This window comes from Trichomonas vaginalis, chromosome IV (genome assembly GCF_026262505.1).
Source record: "Trichomonas vaginalis G3 chromosome IV, whole genome shotgun sequence".
Taxonomy (NCBI): Eukaryota; Parabasalia; order Trichomonadida; family Trichomonadidae; genus Trichomonas; species Trichomonas vaginalis.
This window is the reverse complement of record NC_067206.1, coordinates 13931457-13953186: the sequence shown is the minus strand read 5'-3', so window position 1 is coordinate 13953186 and position 21730 is coordinate 13931457. Positions and strand designations below refer to the sequence as shown.

Genomic DNA, 21730 nt, shown 5'->3' with positions numbered 1-21730 from the left:
ATTTATGAAATCAATTATTTGATTCATTCTTTCTTCAATCTCTTCTATTCTTTTTGTTAAATCATCTATTTTCATTAATGAGGTGATTCTTGATTGAGGAATAGATTTCAAACTAACCACTCCTTTATTTTTGAAATTTTGAATCCATCAACTTTAAACATTTTATTCAATTTACACGTTGTCAATTCTTCAAATAATTTTTTATTATTAGCATAATAGTCATTAAATTCTTCAATAGATGAAAAAAATTTTATTTCAGTAATTGGTTTAACAACGTTTATTTTTTGTTGAACATTTTCACTTATTTATTTCCTCCTCTGTTTCATTTATTTTTAAAATCGGTTTCATTTATCATTAAATAAAAATTAGAATATAAGTGATGAAATATATTTTTTAATTAATATTAAATCAGAAATGGCGGCAGGATTCTTTAAAAATTATGGGATGGAATTAAGAAAGCTGCGGGTTGGGTTATAAAAAGATTATTAAACCCGTTGCAAACTTTTTGGCACCAGTAGCGAAAACGGCAGGAACTATCATAGGTGGAGTATTAGGTACTAAAGCAGGTAATCCGGCGATGGGAGCACAAGCAGGTAACGCAATTGGTGGAATTGCTGAAGGAATACTTAATAAAATAGGAGGTAGATAGTGGAAAAATAAATATTATTTTTATCTTAGTATCGGTTGTAGTCTTTGATAAACTTTTTCTCCTTTATTTAATATTTCTCTTATTGGGGCAGCTTTTGGTGTTATTGATTCAGCAACGTCACTAATTGCTTCTTTATTCTTAAATATCCAATTTGCTCCCTTCTTCATTGTTTCCCAAACTTTATGCGCTCCTCTTTTTACTTTATCCCACAGTTTCTTAAAGAATCCTGCCATAGTTGATTATTTCATTAAAATTAAAAATTCATTTTCATCTTTTAATTTTGATTTTTTATTTATTAATAAATGACGACTAACTATTTGGTGCCAAACACTAAACCGATTAATGGAAATGTGTTTCATTCATTCGAAAAGATAAATGAAATATTCGCAAAGAATGACGGTAGAAGATATTATAGAGAACTTGAAAGTTCATGCTATGACTCTGATGCTCCATATTTTGATGATAAACAAACTCATTTAAGAATTACAAATCCGGCTCATGATGTGAACCAATTAGGTGACACATATATTAAACGCAAAGTTAAAGCAACTCTAGTTTCAAATAAAGCTTTCACTGTGATGCCGCTTTTAAATGCATGCGTTTATTCGTTGGTTACAAATCATCAAATCAAAGCTTTAAACAATTAGAAGTAGAAACCGAAAGAGGTGATGCCGGTTATCTTCAGATGGATTGCGCCCGTGAATCTTTCGCATTTGCAACATATAAACCAAAATCAGAAAGGAAAGTTAAAAAGTTTGTTCATTCGTTATATAATAATGTTCAAAAATATGATAACTCAGTATGTGGTAAATATATTGACCCTTCAGAAGTTTTCAAGAAAGCAAATGAAGAAGTTGATGTCACTTTTGATATGATTATTCCGGTAAATGATTTGTTAGCATTTCAGGCGTTCGATGATTATCCTAAATCATTTGGTGAATCATTCTTAAATATTATGTTTTCAGGGATACTTTAGTATTTTGTCAGGTTGACCCGTTAAGAGTTGCTGATTTACAAAATTACGTTTATGAAAAGATAACTGATGAAAATTATGAAAAGATTATGAATCATGTTTATAAATATGATCGCAAATTCCAACAAATCGGACTTCCTACCAAATTAATTACAAGCTTAGCCGCTACATCTGCTGACGCAACAGTTGATGACGTTATTATTTCATGCACAAAGATGGAAGTTTTAGAGGATAAATGCATTACACCAGGATACGGTTTAATTGAAGAATCAGTTAAAGCAATACCACGTTTATTCAGTAAGGAAGATCCATTCATGATTCCAGCTCAACATATTGACGTTCGTTCACTAAATGGAGGTTGCATCACTCCTGAAGGTATCAGCTCAGATTTCTCATACGCTCTTCATAATGTTACAGATGTTGTGTTAACATTTCCGAAGAATGCAATGCAAAGAACGGTTTTAGAAAATCCAATGCTTCGAGGTCTTCAGGTCACTATAGATTCCAGAAACTTCCCCGATCAAGCGATGACCACAGTGGGTGACATATTCTTTACACGTATGCTTCAAGCTTCTGATTTAGATGGAGTGAATGAATGCACAGAAGAATACGAGGACTCATTAACTAGACCACTGAATGATGATGATGGCACGCCATTAGCTAGAACATGGAAAGACCAAACTTCATTCTTATGCACTATTCCAGTTCAACGTGATGGAGCGGGTATATTCTTTGATGGATTAGAAACTTTCAACTCACAAGTTACAGTACAAGTGAAAGCTTATCCAATCATTCAGGGTGAAAATGACACTTACTGTTCAAAGGTGACAAATCCTCCTCAGGTTTGGTTTACTAGGACTACGTATTGGACATGGACACCGGATGAAGGTTTGAAATATCATCCAACAGGTACACCACCACAGTATAGAAGTTCATATGATGAAATATTGATGAATAGAAATGTTTAAAATTATAAATTTATTTTTGATTAAATGGATTTAAATTCATCCACCCCTTATGAAGAATTAGCGGAGTATATAATACATACGTAGATGATATGATTAATGAAGCATTGAGTGATAATAGAAATGCTCTATCTAAGGAAAAATTAATGAAAATTCCATATTCTGAATGTTACTTAAATTCAATCACTGCAGCAATTGGTAAACAGAATAAAGGTAAAACATTAACGATATTAAAACAAATTATCATTATTGCTAACACTTCCCCCATTCACATGTGTTAATTTATATCAACCGTTCAGGTTCACCTTCAGATGATACATTTGAATCTTTAAAGCATTTAATCAAAATTCCAATTATTTATTTATCACAAGAAGAAGCAGAAGATTATTTAAAAAACTTTTTAATGTATAAAGAATTATATAATACAATCAAGAAGCAAGGATTAGAGGATAAAATTATTGATAAACAACGGGATGAATTATTTGAAACACTTTCTATTTCAAATTTTGATAGAGAATTTTTGCATTCACTCATTTTTCTAGATGATGCAGTGAAATCAAAACTAATAACAAATGAGAAATCATATTTTAATCAGTTATTAACTCAATGTCGACACATTCAGTGTTCATTCTTCATGGCTGTTCAATATTTCAAAGCATTAAGCACAAACATTAAATCAAATCTATCAACACTTTTCATTTTCAGTGGGTTTAGTCGTCAACAGTTGAACGTTATGCTTTATCAAGTGAATTTACCAATGAGCATTAATGAACTTTACACACAATATCAGCAATTAGGTGAACATGGAAAAATAATAGTTGATTTAAATAAAGGAAGTGTTAAATTTGATTAACTTTTTATAATTAATTTTTATTTTTTATTTATAATTAAACATGACAGAAATGGCAAATCTTCTACAGGTTCCATTAAAACAAGGAACAAACAAAAAGGGTGCATATAATAGAACTATGAAAGTTCCTGATGGAATGAAAGAATTAGTTCATATTGTTGCTGGTCTTCAAAAAGATGTTAAACAAATGAGAAACGTTTTAACATTACCAGAAGCTCAAGCATATGCCAAACGTCAAGGTCCAAATTGGGAAGCACACGAAGCAGACATTACGGGTCCAAATGGAAAACCTGATGGTATAAATGAAGTTTTCGTTACTGATGGTCAAGGTAATATTAAAGTCATAAATGGTTATAAATTAACTATAACTGATTATCCTAAACGTAAAGCATATAATGAACGTTATCCTATGCAATTTGATGAAAATGGAAAAGCTGTTAAACAATACATTGGAGAAGGTGAACATGGTCCAATTAATTCATACCGTCATAATCCATATTCTTATTTCAATGAAGAATTAAATGCTGTTGAAGAGGGACCGGATGGATTACCACGATATTCTAACCAGTTTGATGGTCAATATGCAAATATTAGACCTGAAATTTCAGCTAAGAAATTCTTTAAAGTCGCTTTATTCGATCCAGTTTTCGCAAATGTTAAAGATGAACTTAAACAGCAATTCCAACCAATTATAGTAGCAAGAATTGCATCAGGTGCTTTATCTCAAGCATTCAAAGATTTAATTAAGAAACCATTATATCAGCAACGAGGTTTAACTTATGATTTAGTTAAGGAATCAGATAAAAGAAAATTTGAGAAATCAAATGATTATAAGAATGCAATTAATGAATATATTAAGTCTATTAATTTCGATGAAAATGCTAAAAATCAACTTCATGAACAAATACAGGGAATAATAGATTCAAAAGTTCCAGCAAAATAAAAGTTTAAATATATTTTTTTATTCGATTATAAATGAGAAGACGTTTCACTAGTCAAAAGAACACTAACGCAAAAGCAGAGATTACGGTTGGTTATAACGTAAATGATGATAAATCACGAATTATTCAAAATGTTAAAGTTAATGTTAGCCCTGAATTAACAAGGTCAGCAACTCAACCAAATTTATTAACTCGTGACTTACCGAAAAAGGAGGAGAATGAAGAAAACCATGAGATTGGAGACCCAATCATTTTATCTGAACCCGGTAAAGAACCCGTTGAAATTCCCACTTATCCAACATACCCCCCGCCTCTTTCATCAAACATCGAGAACCCATATAAAATAGACATTAATTCTGAATTAATGAAAATTTACCGTGATATAATAATTAATAATTATGATTCAATAATAAATTTAATTGACCAATCCGGTTTAATTATTTTACCTTATGAATCATTAATTCACATTATCGCCATTCTTTGTGATGTTCAAGATTCAGACGTTAAGATTCAATTTTTCATAGATGATGAGGTTTCATGCTGCGGAACAGTTGCAAAAATAAATCCTATAAAGGATATTAGCACAATTAAGATATCAAAGAACGGAACAACAACTGAACTTCATTTAACATATAATGATATTTATAATAAAATAGTTGATGAATATAAAATATCACTTGAAAAATTCTTTGTTAAGGCCATTTAATATTCAAGCATTAACATTATCGAATAATAATCCTTTGAATCATAATCAATAATAATTGACCTTTCACCAGTTTCTATCGTTTGTTTTATTTCTTTTTGTTCCCCACTATCTGGATCGGTCATTGTAATTGTTTTTGTTATAGTATCAGCTTTATCTTTAACTTCAATCTTTTTTCCATCGGGATATTTAAACCAAAATTCCAAAAATTCGATATTGTCAATCTGTTCATATTTTAATCTATCAATTACATTTTTAATACCATCTGAAAATCTTATGAAATGGTTATTATATGGGTTTGATTGAACTAAATTTGAATGAAGTGAAATATAACCTGTTGATGAATATGACATTGACTCATATTTTCTGAAAACACTAAAATTTATAACATGAATGAATTTCTTATTCGTTGAATTTATGAATTCTTGAGGTAATCTTATTCTAGTTTTATTTATCACTGGAAAATAACGCTTTACCATATTTTTATTCGTAATAAAAATGTCAATTATCAATATTATTTCGAATAATAGCTGTGAATTAAATTTAACAGTTAGCGGAATTTATAATGTTACTCTCGTTTCTGTGAGTGGTAAATTTAATCCCATTCTTTTAGACCCTTCAGATTATATATCATTTATTAAAGATGACCATGAAAAAACGTATGATATGTATATAAATAATGTGATAACGAAATGGGATATTAACATGATTTTAAGTTATTTAAATGAATCATTTATCGTATGGTATGAAGAAAATTTTAAATCAAAACCTGATAAACTTTTTGAACTTGATGAAATAAATAACCTTATTAAATTTCCGCTGAAAATTAAATTTTGTACTCCTCATCTTCGTTCATTGTTGGGGATATTAAATTTTGAAAAAGATGTTGGGGATGTTTTGTATTCTGACACTGGTTCCAATTTCATTTTAATCAAATGTGATAAAGTTAATACCCCAATGAGATTTTCACATCAAACATTAGACCCTAACTCTTACCCATCAATACAAAACATTTTATCCATCAACTTAAACACATTTTCTTTATCATATCCGTTTCAATTATCCGGGAATTCATTTATTCTTCATTCAAAAGATTTATCAAATATTAAATTTAGAATAACTGACCTATTTGATTGTGATTTAGAATTCATGAATGAAATATTATGGCAATTTCAAATAGAGAAAATAGCTGATGAGATAACGGATTAAATATTTATTTTTAAATCATAATAAATGATTAAACCACAACAACTTAAGGCACAAAACACCCAGGTCCTTCAGACCATTACATACGCCATATATGCATATAATTCAAAGACGGCAGAACAAACGCAAAGGTTGAAATATGGAGATTTGGAGATAGTATTGAAAAATGAACATTTCGAATTCGTTTGCAAAGGTGGTGCAGTGATATCAAATATAAAAGAAATTTTATTTATGAATTCAAAAATTAAAGGAATAACGGATGATATAACATCAATTCCACCAGAAGAACAGAGATATTACGCATTAAATGCATTTCCTAAAGTTTTGAAGATTGGAAGATTTAATTTAAATGAGGAATTCATAGAAGGTTTCCTAAACGACATAATGAAGAAGGCAGATAAGGAATATGTGGATAGTGAATTAATGAAGAAGGCAAATTTGGTTTATGTTGATAGTGAGTTAAATAAGAAGGCAGATAAGGAATATGTTGATAGTGAATTAAATAAGAAGGCAGATAAAACTTATGTGGATAGTGAATTAATGAAGAAGGCAAATTTGGTTTATGTTGATAGTGAGTTAAATAAGAAGGCAGATAAGGAATATGTTGATAGTGAATTAAATAAGAAGGCAGATAAAACTTATGTGGATAGTGAATTAATGAAGAAGGCAAATTTGGTTTATGTTGATAGTGAGTTAAATAAGAAGGCAGATAAGGAATATGTTGATAGTGAATTAAATAAGAAGGCAGATAAAACTTATGTGGATGAAAAAGATAATGAAATATATGAAAAAATTAAAGAAAGGGTTGAATGGTATCATAAATGGACATTGAAGACTTTTAAATTTAAAGCTGATACAGGGTGGGTTTCAGGATGTTTAGATCTTAAAGCAGATAAAACTTATGTTAACGATGAGTTAAATAAGAAGGCAGATAAAACTTATGTGGATAGTGAATTAATGAAGAAGGCAAATTTGGTTTATGTTGATAGTGAGTTAAATAAGAAGGCAGATAAGGAATATGTTGATAGTGAATTAAATAAGAAGGCAGATAAAACTTATGTGGATGAAAAAGATAATGAAATATATGAAAAAATTAAAGAAAGGGTTGAATGGTATCATAAATGGACATTGAAGACTTTTAAATTTAAAGCTGATACAGGGTGGGTTTCAGGATGTTTAGATCTTAAAGCAGATAAAACTTATGTTAACGATGAGTTAAATAAGAAGGCAGATAAAACTTATGTTAACGAAATATACCAAAGTTTGATAGGAACAACAAAAAATATTGAAACTATTGTTGGGGATGTTTCTATCTATGAAGAAAACAAATATTTTAGATGGGAGTTTGTACACTCCTTAAAAAATGGTATACGGTATAAACTCATTCCGAAAAATAACAATGAAATGTATGTAGGCTATATAAAGAATAATGGTACACAAGTTAAAGTTCCATTAGACAACAACTGCTACTTAAACTTATATGGAGACGAACAAAAGAAATATTTAAGAGTTTATGAAATGGTAGATATGACTTTGGCTGACCCAGCTCTAGCACCATATTATTATGACTATGGAGATGACGACAGAACACCACATGTAGATGAACAAAAACTAACATTATATTTAGATTATTATAGATATAAAAGATATAATGCAATAGAAAAAACGAGAATAGTATATTATTATACAGATGACAGAAATAAATATTATAGTCAAGATTTTACCTACCCTGAAAACATAAGATTATATTATAAAAAATATTCTGACACAAACCAGAAGAAACCTGAAATAGTTACACTATATCTTAAGTTCAAAAGAGACAATCCTATAATATCTCATATGTTTGATTTAATGAACCCAGTAGGTTCTATTTATACATCTATGGATGCAAGAGGTCCTCAAGTAATGTTTGGTGTTGGTGCATGGGAACAAATAGTTGACAGGTTTTTGTATTGTGCAAACTCTTCAAAGGAAACAGGGGGAAGTAAAACGATTTCAGGTGAAAATTTACCTGCACACAGTCACTACATAGATTTAAGTACATCTCAAGCGGGTTGGCATAAGCATCGATATTGGGATTGGTCAGGAATGACAAAAGGTCAAGGATATGATGTTAAAGATGATGTTAAGTTTGCTATAAATTGTTACTGGGATGACACTCAGGGAGAAGGAAACCATACACATTTCGTTTCAGGATATACACAAACAACGGGACAAAGTAAAGAATACATGCCACCATTTATGACTGTATTCGCATGGTATAGAGTTCAATGAACTGCAGAAATAAATGTTTACGTTAATGTTTACGTTAATGTTTACGTTAATGGTTTCAGGTTATTCAATAATGACTTATTTTTGAAGAACTGAAGGTGTCACCAGGTCACCATGTGTCACCAGGTCATTTAACTTCTCTGAAAAAGTGTGACAACATGACATTTTGACAACAACACAGGAGGAAGGCAGTTATGACTTATTTTTGAAGAACTGAAGGTGTCACCAGGTCACCAGGTCATTTAACTCATGACATTTTGACAACAACACGGGTTATTCAATAATGACTTATTTTTGAAGAACTGAAGGTGTCACCAGGTCACCATGTGTCACCAGGTCATTTAACTTCTCTGAAAAAATGTGACAACATGACATTTTGACAACAACACAGGAGAATGCAAAAATAAATTCCAATCATACTTTATAAAGCTTCATTTACAGGTATTTCATCGTCAGTAAATGATTCCTCATTATCGTTTGGTTCAACCTGTTTATATAATCCTTTCATTTCTTCTTTCAAAACATAACACCATGTTTGTTTACCATCTATTCTTATCTGTTTCCTATCACATTTATCCTTAATACTCATTTGAAAGTTTTTGTCTTTCATGTCTGATGGTTTGCAGAATAGAGCATTTTCACACGTCATACCTGCACACAATTCATCATAATGTGTATTTATCCATACATCTAAAGGATTTGTTGATAATTCAATTAAATCTTGTTTGGCTTCAGTCATCGAATGATTCGTACATTAAATGATGAAAGGTCATATTGCATAAAATACGTCAGTAAATTATCATAAAATTCCTTTGTGCATGAATCCATTAAATTCTTGAAGTAATCAAATTGACCCTTGAATTTACCATTAACTCTTAAAACTACATATCTTCTGTCTCCAACTTCAATTTTGACAGGGTAGATGTTGTTAGTTACGAAAATGAAGTTTGCAACGTTCTGAGCAGTTCTTCTGGGTTGATTCTTTTCATTAATTCTAATCTCATTATCCGTAATAATTGATTTCAAAGCGTTGAAGTTTGCGAGTCTGTCTTCACCTACATTCTTGAGTTCATTAAGTACAAGAAACATTTTATTTTCAACAACTGAATTGAAATTACCCGTTAGCTCACTTATTTCAGTAATGTTTTTACATGAATAACCGGCGAAAAGTTCAGAAATAATGTCTGTAAATCTGTTTTTACCTGTTCCCTGAAGTCCTTTCAAAATAATTGCTGTTTCATTCTTGATTCCAGGATGTTGAATCATTGATGCAATCCAGCCGAGAAGGTATTTATACACTTCATCATTATTATCACAAATGGCTTCTTTAATGAAATTCATAAATATCTCAATTTTTGAGTAATCAGGCTTTTCGAGAACGTTGTATTTATAACCCTGAAACGTTGAGAAAACATCTGGGGAATCAGATTTAAAGCAAACACCCTTAACAGTTAATGAAGACAATTGATTTAGTAGTACATCCCATGCTGTTGTTGTTTTACCTTCTTCTTTAAATAATTTAATCATTTTGAGTGACTCTTTCATGTTTGATTGAAGAACGAATGATATTTGATTCATTTTATCATGAATATTATAGTCCTTTTGAATGAAATATTTATTTCCACAATCTACAAAACGAATTACACGTGATAAATCCTCAATTACTTCAGAACTGTTTTTATACTGATGATTTTCAGCCTTGCGTCTAATATCTGTTATCAAAAACGAGTCATCAAGTTTGATATCAAATGTTATTTTTGGCTTACGTAATAAAGGCAAAACGTATTCATCATAATATTCCTTTTGATAAAGTTTTAGAATCTTCACTAAAACAAATGGAGAAGTCATTAAATGTGCATATCTACTACGTGCTTTTTCAAAATTACTTTTTGCATTTTCAGTTAAATTGCAGAAGTTATAAACGTTATCGTATGCTTCATTAATTAAATGATCCGGTAACGAATTAATTGCTTGAAACAGTGTGAATAATGTAACTTCTTTTTCTAAATTCATGTTTCCACCGTCATTATGTACTTCAAAATCACAGATGCCATCAACTATGCTCTGGGCAAGTTTATCGTCAATGTTTACATCTTTGTTTTCATTCATTATACTCTTTATTTCTTCGTTCTTTTGTTCAACTCTTACCTTAATATTCAAATCATTTAATATATCATTCACTGTTCTAGTTAAGTTGAATCATAACTTCCACGAATGAATGAGTATGTATTGATTGGTTCTGTTGCATTCTTGCGAACTCTTGATTCAGCCATAACCACTAATGAACGCTTTGAATCATCCATAGAAGTCATTATGTCAATATCATAATCATTGCAAGAATAACATTTAATCATTCTGTTCGAGGTTGAATAGAAGAAATTAGTGTTGCAATAAATGTGAAGACCTCCTGATGCGGTTTTAACGATAACATCTTTATCCGAAAGTTTTGATAAAATGTCTTTTCTAACTGTTTCTTTAAGTTCATCATTGTACGATTTATTGATATCAACATCTATAATCGTTAAATTTGAAATTTTATTTACTAATAAAGCCATACCAGTTTTCCTTCCTCTTCATCCATCATATTTGAGGTAGTTATGTAAATCAATCCTGTTTTCACCAATTCTTTCGTTGAGGGTTTTAGTTTCTGCCACAACTAATTCCTCAGCTAATGAATCAATAACTTTTTCATCAGAAATGATAAAGTTGCTGTTGTTGTTTGTTGCTGTCATTTATATAGGAATAAAAAAATAAAAATAATTTTAAAACTAACTTTATTTTTGGACTGCATCAAATTTTCGTAAATGTTGTCAAAATGTCATGTTGTCACATTTTTTCAGAGAAGTTAAATGACCTGGTGACACATGGTGACCTGGTGACACCTTCAGTTCTTCAAAAATAAGTCATTATTGAATAACCCGTGTTGTTGTCAAAATGTCATGAGTTAAATGACCTGGTGACCTGGTGACACCTTCAGTTCTTCAAAAATAAGTCATTATTGAATAACCCGTGTTGTTGTCAAAATGTCATGAGTTAAATGACCTGGTGACCTGGTGACACCTTCAGTTCTTCAAAAATAAGTCATAACTGCCTTCCTCCTGTGTTGTTGTCAAAATGTCATGTTGTCACACTTTTTCAGAGAAGTTAAATGACCTGGTGACACATGGTGACCTGGTGACACCTTCAGTTCTTCAAAAATAAGTCATTATTGAATAACCTGAAACCATTAACGATAAAATATATTTTTGGTCGTTAATGACAAAAATAAATGGTTCATTTACTCACAATATTTTTTTACAAAACGACCCCAAACTTTTAACTTCTTTTCTGCAGCTTCTAATGCTATCTTAGCGAGTTCATATTCTCTAAATTCTCTCTTTAAATCTTCTTGTTCCCATTGGTCTAGTTCGTATGGAGAATCTCTATAAACATAACATATCTCACGTTCATGTTCTAATTGTTTTTCATGCATTTTTCTGACTTCTTGTTCGAACAAAGGTTTAGCATTTTTAACTGTATCTTCGAGTTCTTTTTCATCTAATTTCTCATGAACTTTCTTGTCTATGGAGTCCATAATTTTTCCAACTGCTATGCAATATTTTGGAGAAGCCCACATTGCTATATAGTTTATAAGTCTTGGGTCTACATACGTTCCTCTAACCTGTTTGATTTCATCAGGAATTCCTGCATGAATTTTGTATAAAAAGCAACCGTCTGAATTCCGGCGGTTGCTATATTCTTCACAAAATGCCTTATAATACTCTTCCCAGGACTTATTTTCCAACAACTTTCTAAAGTCTTTCCTAAACTGCTGACACATATTTGTTGCATTAATGTAACCATCCTTGTCTCTACGTAAGACTTCAATACCGTTATAAGTGCCTTTTGTGAATGTTTCGCCATTAGATTTGTTCGTGAATGTTTTTGCTTCGACTGACATTTCTGTTCTTACATACAAAATAAAAAGTTGAAAAAATAAAACTAACTTTATTTTTGGACTGCATCAAATTTTCGTAAATGTTGTCAAAATGTCATGTTGTCACATTTTTTCAGAGAAGTTAAATGACCTGGTGACACATGGTGACCTGGTGACACCTTCAGTTCTTCAAAAATAAGTCATTATTGAATAAACTGAAACCATTAACGATAAAATATATTTTTGGTCGTTAATGACAAATTTTTATTTTTATCATAAATGAATACCCCACAAGCTCAAAATTTACCACGAATCATAACAAGGGAGGAAATGATAAAAATGATGCAAGAACATGTTAAAAATAACAAACCACTAAAATTGAGAAAATGCGGTTATGCAGTAATGATGGAAAGAGAGATGTTGTCAAAGAGGAATAAAAATTAAATTTGGATTGAGTTTAAAAATTCATCTTTATTAAATTCATCTCTTCCAATCAATTTATTTATTCTATTAAATTCTTTTATTTTTGCTTCACTCAGTTTAAGGATTGAACGGTAAGTTTCTAATTTTTCGATTATTTCCTTCTTCTCTTTATCGTTTTCAATTACTTTAGTTTTATGGGCATCAACCCCACCACATTGTGGCTTCTTTTTATAATAGCATATTTTTGATTTAATTCTGTTTAGTTTCTTTTTATATTCATTGTCTGGACTCTTGGCTGCTTCGTTGTCACTCATTTCTTACGAAATAAAAAAAATTAAATATTATTTAAATATAATGGAGTAATAAAATAAATCGGAATTTCTATTAATTTATTGTCAACTTCAACTAATGCATTGCCGTTAATATATCTAACAAATTCAGCTATTGTGTCAAATCTTCGTCTTCTTTTTGTCATTGATTTATCAGTTTTTCCATAATCGAGATGAATCAAAACTTTATCCCCTTTTTAAAATTCATGAGCCCCGAATTAATTTGTTCACGTTTAACATCATTCAACCTTTCCATTTGCTTTCTAATATATTCCCATTCTTTTGAAATATCATTTTTCATTTCCACTGGTTTCATGTTTATTGTTCTATGCCATGTATTATTGTAATAATATACTAACTGCTGTATGATGGAGTCATGATTTCCATCCCAGTATATCTGACCATTAACCCCTAACGCATCTCTAAGAGTTCTCATTACCGCATCAACTATTTTATTATGAAACGTATATGGAGAGGATGAAAAGAAAAAATTAATTTGTGGGAAATAATGAGTCATAGCTGCCTGAAATCCTTTATCACCATCACCCCTGATATTATCTACTCTTTCATGATCTAGTAAGTATTGAATAGCTCTTCTTGTTTCCTGTTCTGTTTTCCCTTTCACCGGAATGCAATATAAATATCTAGTGTTAATGTTAATGGCAAATAAATAAGTAACGTTTCCTTTTGAATATTCCAGATGATCGATTTCGTATGAATATGGATATGGTGCAAATGAAGGGCGACTAAATTTTTCCTTTAACGGTTGAATTTTCGGGTCAATTGGTTTATTTAATATCTTGAAATCCTTTTTAAAATCTTTTTGCTTCTTTAATGTTTGAAATGGATATAATAAAGTGAATGATGAAGGATTAACTGAAGGAGGAGGCGGTACTGTCGTTGGAGGTTTTGGTATTGCAAGTGGTTTAATTTTATCTGCTTTGATTTTGGATGATGAAGTTTTGGAATTCATTCCTCCTTTCATTAATTCTGGATGTATTCTATTCATTTGTTTTAAATATGCTGTATATAAAGGTTTGATATACTTTCCCGCTTCGAGTTTATGTTGAAGGATGAATTCCAAAAGTTGATCTTCATTTAAAAGTCGGGCTGAATATGGTTTAACTAATGAATCATAAATTAAAGCATGTGCTTCATTTATGGTCTGAAGGACCTGGGCGTTTTGCACCTTTTGTTTTTGTTCCTTTGGATTTTGCGGCTCAGGATTATATAATTTATATAATTCATCAATATCTTCTTCTGTTAATACTTTATTTTTGAAATCTTTCAACTGTTTAAGTTGTGATTTAGTTTTTCCCTTTGTATATTCATTATTTTTAATTTTGTCTTTAATTTCAGAAATTATTTTATTATGATATTTCAAAATTTCATTTTTATAATATGGATAATAATATTCCATATCATCACCCGTTATATTTTTATTATGTTTTTGGAGATATGATTTTAAATCGTAATAATCAAGAAAATTTTGATTAAGTACTAAATCATCAATTAAATTTTTTAAATCTACGCTATTCATTTATATAAAAATAAAATCAATGTTTTGGACCCGTAATGTCTGCTTCGTGTGCTTCCCAATTTGGACCATGACGTTTGGCATATGCTTGAGCTTCTGGTAATGTTAAAACGTTTCTCATTTGTTTAACATCTTTGAATCATAGTATCAAAACCATCATTAACGGTTCCTTTTGTCTCTTCTGTGGCATTTCATTAAAAATAAAATTTTAAATTGTATTAAATAAATGGCATACAACATCCATTTTCACAACATACAGCCTTAGTGTGTGCTCCTGTTAATGCAGTCTTACCGATTGTTAAGCGAGTCATTGACCCGTTTTTAAGTTGTAAATTAATATTCTGACCATCAAATATCACTTTATCATTTATTATATCCAAATAATTTTTGGGTGTTAATTGTTTATTTTGTCTTAAACTAACACCCTTCATTTTTTGTGCAATCTTTTTAAAATCACTTCCATCAATTGAACCGTTGAATGATGTATAACACTTAGGACATAAAGCAACCATGTTATCACCTTGTTTCTCAATTGCTAAACCCAATAATTTTTTCTCATGTGCTTTTTCTTCAGCTTTATTCTTTAATTTAGGTTTAAATTTCTCATCAAAACAGATGAAATCAAATGGTGCGAATTTGAAAATGTTTTTATCATAAAATTGTTTATCGGTAACAATTGCTTGAAATGCTTGAGTGTTAGGAAGATTTGGGTCGCCAGCGATTGCCCAATAAGATGAATCAGTATCACCTTCAATGAAATGAAAACGATTAACATCCATGCATTTATACATAAAATCATAAATGAAAACCAAATACCAGTATTTAGCATTATCTAAAGTGAAGAATGCCTCTTGTAAACATGTATCACATCTATAAAATCTATCTTTAAGCATCACTTGATATGTATCTTCACCTATTTCTCTTATGTTTTTAAACTTATTTGACATACATGCAACGCGTGCCTTCTGTGCATTCATTATTTTAGTCTTTGCGTAATTTTGTGTATTCATTGCATCGTAACCATATGATCCATTAAGTGAAATCTTGCAAAATAAACTTTTTCCTTTATTTCCTTCTAATTCAGCCTTTTGTCTTTCGTTCATAAATTTGTTCGCAAATTCATTAAAACAAGTGTTTTTAGTAAATGTTAAAATTGATTGAATGTCATCAATGATAAAATGAAATCTGTCGATTAGATACCAAAGATAATAAGAAGAAAATGGTTGATATTGGTTGTGTGTTGATGCTAATTGAGTTAATTTTCTCTGTTTCTGGTCAACTGGTAGATTGTTTGATTTCATGTAATTATACATAAAACTGCCAATTGTTTTTTCATCTGTGATAATATCTAAGTTTCTTATTATCGGTAAAAAGTTTATGTAATCATTAATGTATTTTTCATCAATGTGACCCTTTACTTCAGCCACGAATAAAGTATTTTTTTCTTAATTATTCCCAGTGCTTTTGCTTTCTTTGTTGCTGTATCACAAATGATAACACCATTCAATCTTCCTGGCATATACATTTTATGGTCAGTATATTGAATGAAATCATGAGGATTAGATGAAAATGATGAAGGATATAATGAATTAAAGTCAACTCCAACGAAATGAGTCATAATGTTGGTGGTGTCCTCATTTGATACGGTTTTAGTTTCTGGATTATATGAAAGTTTATTAATGTGCGTGATTCCTTTAAGATTAACACGATGTTGAACATTTGATAAACCACCAGTAATTCCATTACGGAGAATGTGATAAGCTTCAACTGAATCTAAAGTCATTGGTAAATTATTTTTTAATGCATAATTTCTTAAATTGATTCTTAAACGTTGAACATCTTCATCTTTATTTGATTTTACGACATTGCAATAACAACACATTAACTGACAATTTTCTTTGGTATGTGGTTTTTCATTATCGATTCTATCCAATGTTGGTTTATTTGCATATGTAAACGCTTTACCACACATTTTGCATTTAGATGAAAGGATTAAATCGTGATAGTATTGAAAATCATCCATTGAAACATTATTTTTAGTATCCCTTTCTGCTTTTTCATCTTGTTTCTTATATGATTCAATTTTATATTTCCAATACTTTTTCGTTAATTCAAAACTTGATTCTATCTCTTCCTCAGGATATTTTTCATTAGGATTAAAGTCTTTATATGCTAAAGCGTAACGAATCATTGAAGCATTCGATGATAAAGAAAGATTATGAAGCACGTCAATTTTATAAACAAATGTTTCTTCAATAATTTTATCAATTGGGTCAATCATAATTTCAACATCTTTATTGCAATAATGAATAAAATATTCTAATCTATTCTTAAAGTTTTTAGCATCATTGAGATATATTTGATAATCACTATCTGATATAGTTTCTTGAGTGAATGGTTCCACTTTATATAATTCTTCTTCGTAATTTTCCCATGTGATGAATTGATAATGGAAAAAGGATTTAACACGTGATTTATTGTTTCCGAAATCTTGAGTGAATTGGTCTAATGTCCCACCCGCTATATAATTTCTGATGTCAATAAATCTCAATTCATATGGAGCGTTTGTTTTCTTTACAATGATTTGCTTAAATTGTGAAGATGAACCCAGCATTGATTTTATTTTCCATTTTGCAGTGTTTAAATCACGAAGAATTAAATTTAAATCAAACTTTCCCGAATTAAAACCTATGATATTCACTTTATTGAATTCCTCATCTAGAAGTTCTTTAAATGTTTCCTTCTGTTTTTCATTTAATGTATGAGACAAAGTCCCCGCCGTTTGGTCTGAAAGACCTTCAGGACTCAAAGAGTCCGTTTGTGGCTTCAATAATTCATTGTATTGACTCATATTTGATTTAGCAACTAATGAACAGGTTGAAAATAAAAACTCAATCCAATCAGAAATAAAAGAATCACTCGAAGTTAAGCAAAAATTCCTCGTATATGTTTTATCATTTAATTTAACCATTGATGATACCATGAATGGTTTTAAGTAAGCGTTCAAAGTTGCACACTCAGAAAGTTGTAATTCTTCTTTAGTCTCTAATGTTTCAAAGTCAAAAGTAATATAATATCTTGTCGGTTTATAATATTTCTGCAAATTGTGAGCTAATAACCACTGATATATCTTCTGTTTCGTAATATGTGGTGCATATGGTTGCTGTGTCTTTTGCAATTGAACGTCTTGAATTAATCTCCCATTATTTTCTTTACATTTCTCACAATGCTTTAAAAATCTTCTTTGGTTTTTCCTTTCTGGATCATCACGGATAGAATAAACTTCTTCTTTACAATATGGACAAACTCTATAGCCGGTGAGTGCTTCAACGTCTGTTATTCTGTCAGCGTGAAGTTTTCCACATGGACTCTGTGTTAATAAAATATTTACTGTTTCAAATTCTGGATCTATCATTATTGATTCCACTAATGGAAAGTCTACCTTATTTATGTCCACGTCTTCTGGTTGAGGATCACAATAATAGAAATCAATATTAACATTTAACATTCTCGCTAATCTCTCACTTTCTGATGAAATGTCAAACCCTTCATATGCATCTATTGCTTCATTTAAATAGCTTCTACGAGTTTTAGGATTAACACCATCAGGAATGTTATAGAAGCGTTTAAATAACCTTCTACCTTCTGCTCTAATTTGATTATCATTCATTTTAGCTGTTCCGTTTTTGTTCATTTATGTAAGAATAAAAAATTAAAAAATAAAGTTTATTTTTTAAAGCCCATAAAATGAATTAAGAACACATAAATTTTTATCATCTGCGACGTGACGAATACATTTTAATTTACTCAAGAATGTGTACCCTGATACATTAAATCTAATTCCTGTCTTATTTAATTTCACAACTTTGAAAAGGAATGTATGAATAGTTATAAAATGATGAGAAGATGTTTTATGGGTTGCTTCCATTTTTTCTGAAATAAATGAATAAATATAATGCTTATACGTTTTCATATCTTTTATATTCTTAATAACGAATGGTATAGACCTTTCAACTTCATCTTCCTTCGGTGCTGTTCTTTCATATGAAACATTATTGGTATCTTCAATAATGAAACCACAATCACACAAAATTTTATAGGTTCCAATGGTTTCTTTTGATATTTTATCTAATAAATCAAAAACTTTATCAACACCTGTGCATTTATTTAAATAATAATTTGTGTAAATATCATGATCTTCTTTCTTAATCGTATTAGTTGCATATGTCACGTTTTTAAGAGCTTTTTTGAATTTTTCGGAATCTAAAGGTGGTGAAAGTAAGATACAAGGGTATTCTTCATTATCAATAAATTGTAACTTATGTTTACGAATAAATTTAGTACCTTCTTCTGAAAGTGTTTCGTCTATTTCACCATCTAATAAATTTTGTGTTGATTCTGAGACATAATTTTTATATCTTTCTTCATGAGATTTCTGAACTGCTGATTCTGAAGCTGGGATATTCATTAAACCCTCTACTTCATTTTCATTATATTTTTCAACTTCTCTTAATTCCTTAATTTTTTCATCTATTTCATCTCTTATTTTTTCCAGTCTTTCAATTTCATCGTATTCATCATCTTTAATCCGTTCTTCATAATATTCAGGGAAAACATCAGGTTCTTTGGGTTTTTCTTCTTTAGATGTGGGATATAAGAAATTTATAACATCATCTTTATTCATTTTTCCATCATAATCTAAATCATTTAATAACTCGGCAAATTTTTGACAATTTCTTAAATAATATTTACTAACTTCATAACACATCTCATCTAATATATCCTTTATTTCCTCGTTTGTGAATCCTAATTTTTTAACGTTGTTAGTTTTGACGCTCATTTCATACGAATTAAAAATAAATTATTCAAAAATGTAAGACATAAATTTTTAAAGTTTATTTTTTATTTCATTATGGTAGTGAATCTTTCATTCATGAAAATAATTATATCTGATTTCTTTTACTCTCTCGTATATACTAGATTTAAAGAATTCAGGATTAACAATTCTATAATATTGCTTCCCTTTAAATCTTTGAATATAAACAGGAACACAATCCTCTAAAATTCGATAATCTATTTTATCTGGTTTTACTTGTTGGGTCATTTATGTAAGAATAAAAAAATAAATATATTTTAAAATTAATGTTAAAAAAAATGAAGTAAAATCGCTCGATATTGTATGAATTCTTACGTTTACAAAAAAAGTCACACACCCCATCCATATATACTACTATAATTTATTTTTTATCTTTTATAAAAGAAGCTATATATAGATGATGTCAGATATTCCGCGATTAATTAAACATTGTTTAAATCCTGAATGGAATCAATGGAGTCATAATCAAAGACCTCATAAACGAGTAAAAGAAATTAGAAATAATTATTTTCATGAATAAAAGATTCACTACCATAATGAAATAAAAAATAAAAAAATAAACTTTAAAAATTTATGTCTTACATTTTTGAATAATTTATTTTTAATTCGTATGAAATGAGCGTCAAGACTAACGACGTTAAAAATTGGGATTCACAAACGAGGAAATAAAGGATATATTAGATGAGATGTGTTATGAAGTTAGTAAATATTATTTAAGAAATTGTCAAAAATTTGCCGAGTTATTAAATGATTTAGATTATGATGGAAAAATGAATAAAGATGATGTTATAAATTTCTTATATCCCACATCTAAAGAAGAAAAACCCAAAGAACCTGATGTTTTCCCTGAATATTATGAAGAACGGATTAAAGATGATGAATACGATGAAATTGAAAGACTGGAAAAAAAGAGATGAAATAGATGAAAAAATTAAGGAATTAAGAGAAGTTGAAAAATATAATGAAAATGAAGTAGAGGGTTTAATGAATATCCCAGCTTCAGAATCAGCAGTTCAGAAATCTCATGAAGAAAGATATAAAAATTATGTCTCAGAATCAACACAAAATTTATTAGATGGTGAAATAGACGAAACACTTTCAGAAGAAGGTACTAAATTTATTCGTAAACATAAGTTACAATTTATTGATAATGAAGAATACCCTTGTATCTTACTTTCACCACCTTTAGATTCCGAAAAATTCAAAAAAGCTCTTAAAAACGTGACATATGCAACTAATACGATTAAGAAAGAAGATCATGATATTTACACAAATTATTATTTAAATAAATGCACAGGTGTTGATAAAGTTTTTGATTTATTAGATAAAATATCAAAAGAAACCATTGGAACCTATAAAATTTTGTGTGATTGTGGTTTCATTATTGAAGATACCAATAATGTTTCATATGAAAGAACAGCACCGAAGGAAGATGAAGTTGAAAGGTCTATACCATTCGTTATTAAGAATATAAAAGATATGAAAACGTATAAGCATTATATTTATTCATTTATTTCAGAAAAAATGGAAGCAACCCATAAAACATCTTCTCATCATTTTATAGCTATTCATACATTCCTTTTCAAAGTTGTGAAATTAAATAAGACAGGAATTAGATTTAATGTATCAGGGTACACATTCTTGAGTAAATTAAAATGTATTCGTCACGTCGCAGATGATAAAAATTTATGTGTTCTTAATTCATTTTATGGGCTTTAAAAAATAAACTTTATTTTTTAATTTTTTATTCTTACATAAATGAACAAAAACGGAACAGCTAAAATGAAGATAATCAAATTAGAGCAGAAGGTAGAAGGTTATTTAAACGCTTCTATAACATTCCTGATGGTGTTAATCCTAAAACTCGTAAGAAGCTATTTAAATGAAGCAATAGATGCATATGAAGGGTTTGACATTTCATCAGAAAGTGAGAGATTAGCGAGAATGTTAAATGTTAATATTGATTTCTATTATTGTGATCCTCAACCAGAAGACGTGGACATAAATAAGGTAGACTTTCCATTAGTGGAATCAATAATGATAGATCCAGAATTTGAAACAGTAAATATTTTATTAACACAGAGTCCATGT

General features: G+C 29.6%; 7 protein-coding genes and 1 pseudogene across 8 annotated transcripts, besides 3 other annotated features; 3 read left to right on the top strand and 5 right to left on the bottom strand.

The window, feature by feature from the left end:
• Positions 1–2014: 2014 nt before the first annotated feature.
• Positions 2015–13968: a mobile genetic element.
• On the top strand, positions 3490–4131 carry TVAGG3_0088100 (uncharacterized protein; the record flags this gene model as incomplete). Its single annotated transcript, XM_051222356.1, has 1 exon — positions 3490–4131. A coding segment is annotated over one exon (642 nt), but the record flags the coding sequence as incomplete, so codon positions are not given.
• TVAGG3_0088090 (uncharacterized protein) lies at positions 6315–7883 on the top strand (the record flags this gene model as incomplete). The annotated part of the gene is made up of 1 exon (XM_051222355.1): positions 6315–7883. A coding segment is annotated over one exon (1569 nt), but the record flags the coding sequence as incomplete, so codon positions are not given.
• On the top strand, positions 8193–8561 carry TVAGG3_0088080 (phage tail repeat-like family; the record flags this gene model as incomplete). Its single annotated transcript, XM_051222354.1, has 1 exon — positions 8193–8561. One exon carries the CDS (start codon positions 8193–8195, stop codon positions 8559–8561), a length of 369 nt encoding a protein of 122 aa, XP_051107340.1.
• On the bottom strand, positions 8980–9297 carry TVAGG3_0088070 (uncharacterized protein; the record flags this gene model as incomplete). The annotated part of the gene is made up of 1 exon (XM_051222353.1): positions 8980–9297. One exon carries the CDS (start codon positions 9295–9297, stop codon positions 8980–8982), a length of 318 nt encoding a protein of 105 aa, XP_051107339.1.
• Positions 10285–11113, bottom strand: TVAGG3_0088060 (annotated as a pseudogene). The gene has a single exon. A coding segment is annotated over exon 1 (829 nt).
• Positions 12915–13211, bottom strand: TVAGG3_0088050 (uncharacterized protein; the record flags this gene model as incomplete). The annotated part of the gene is made up of 1 exon (XM_051222352.1): positions 12915–13211. One exon carries the CDS (start codon positions 13209–13211, stop codon positions 12915–12917), a length of 297 nt encoding a protein of 98 aa, XP_051107338.1.
• A 1219-nt stretch (positions 13969–15187) lies between the features above and the next one.
• On the bottom strand, positions 15188–16064 carry TVAGG3_0088030 (DNA/RNA polymerases family; the record flags this gene model as incomplete). The annotated part of the gene is made up of 1 exon (XM_051222351.1): positions 15188–16064. A coding segment is annotated over one exon (877 nt), but the record flags the coding sequence as incomplete, so codon positions are not given.
• A 580-nt stretch (positions 16065–16644) lies between these two features.
• On the bottom strand, positions 16645–18271 carry TVAGG3_0088020 (DNA/RNA polymerase superfamily; the record flags this gene model as incomplete). The annotated part of the gene is made up of 1 exon (XM_051222350.1): positions 16645–18271. A coding segment is annotated over one exon (1627 nt), but the record flags the coding sequence as incomplete, so codon positions are not given.
• Positions 18272–19176: 905 nt separating this feature from the next.
• Positions 19177–19718: a mobile genetic element.
• Positions 19719–20292: 574 nt separating this feature from the next.
• Positions 20293–20678: a mobile genetic element.
• Between the last annotated feature and the right edge of the window lie 1052 nt (positions 20679–21730).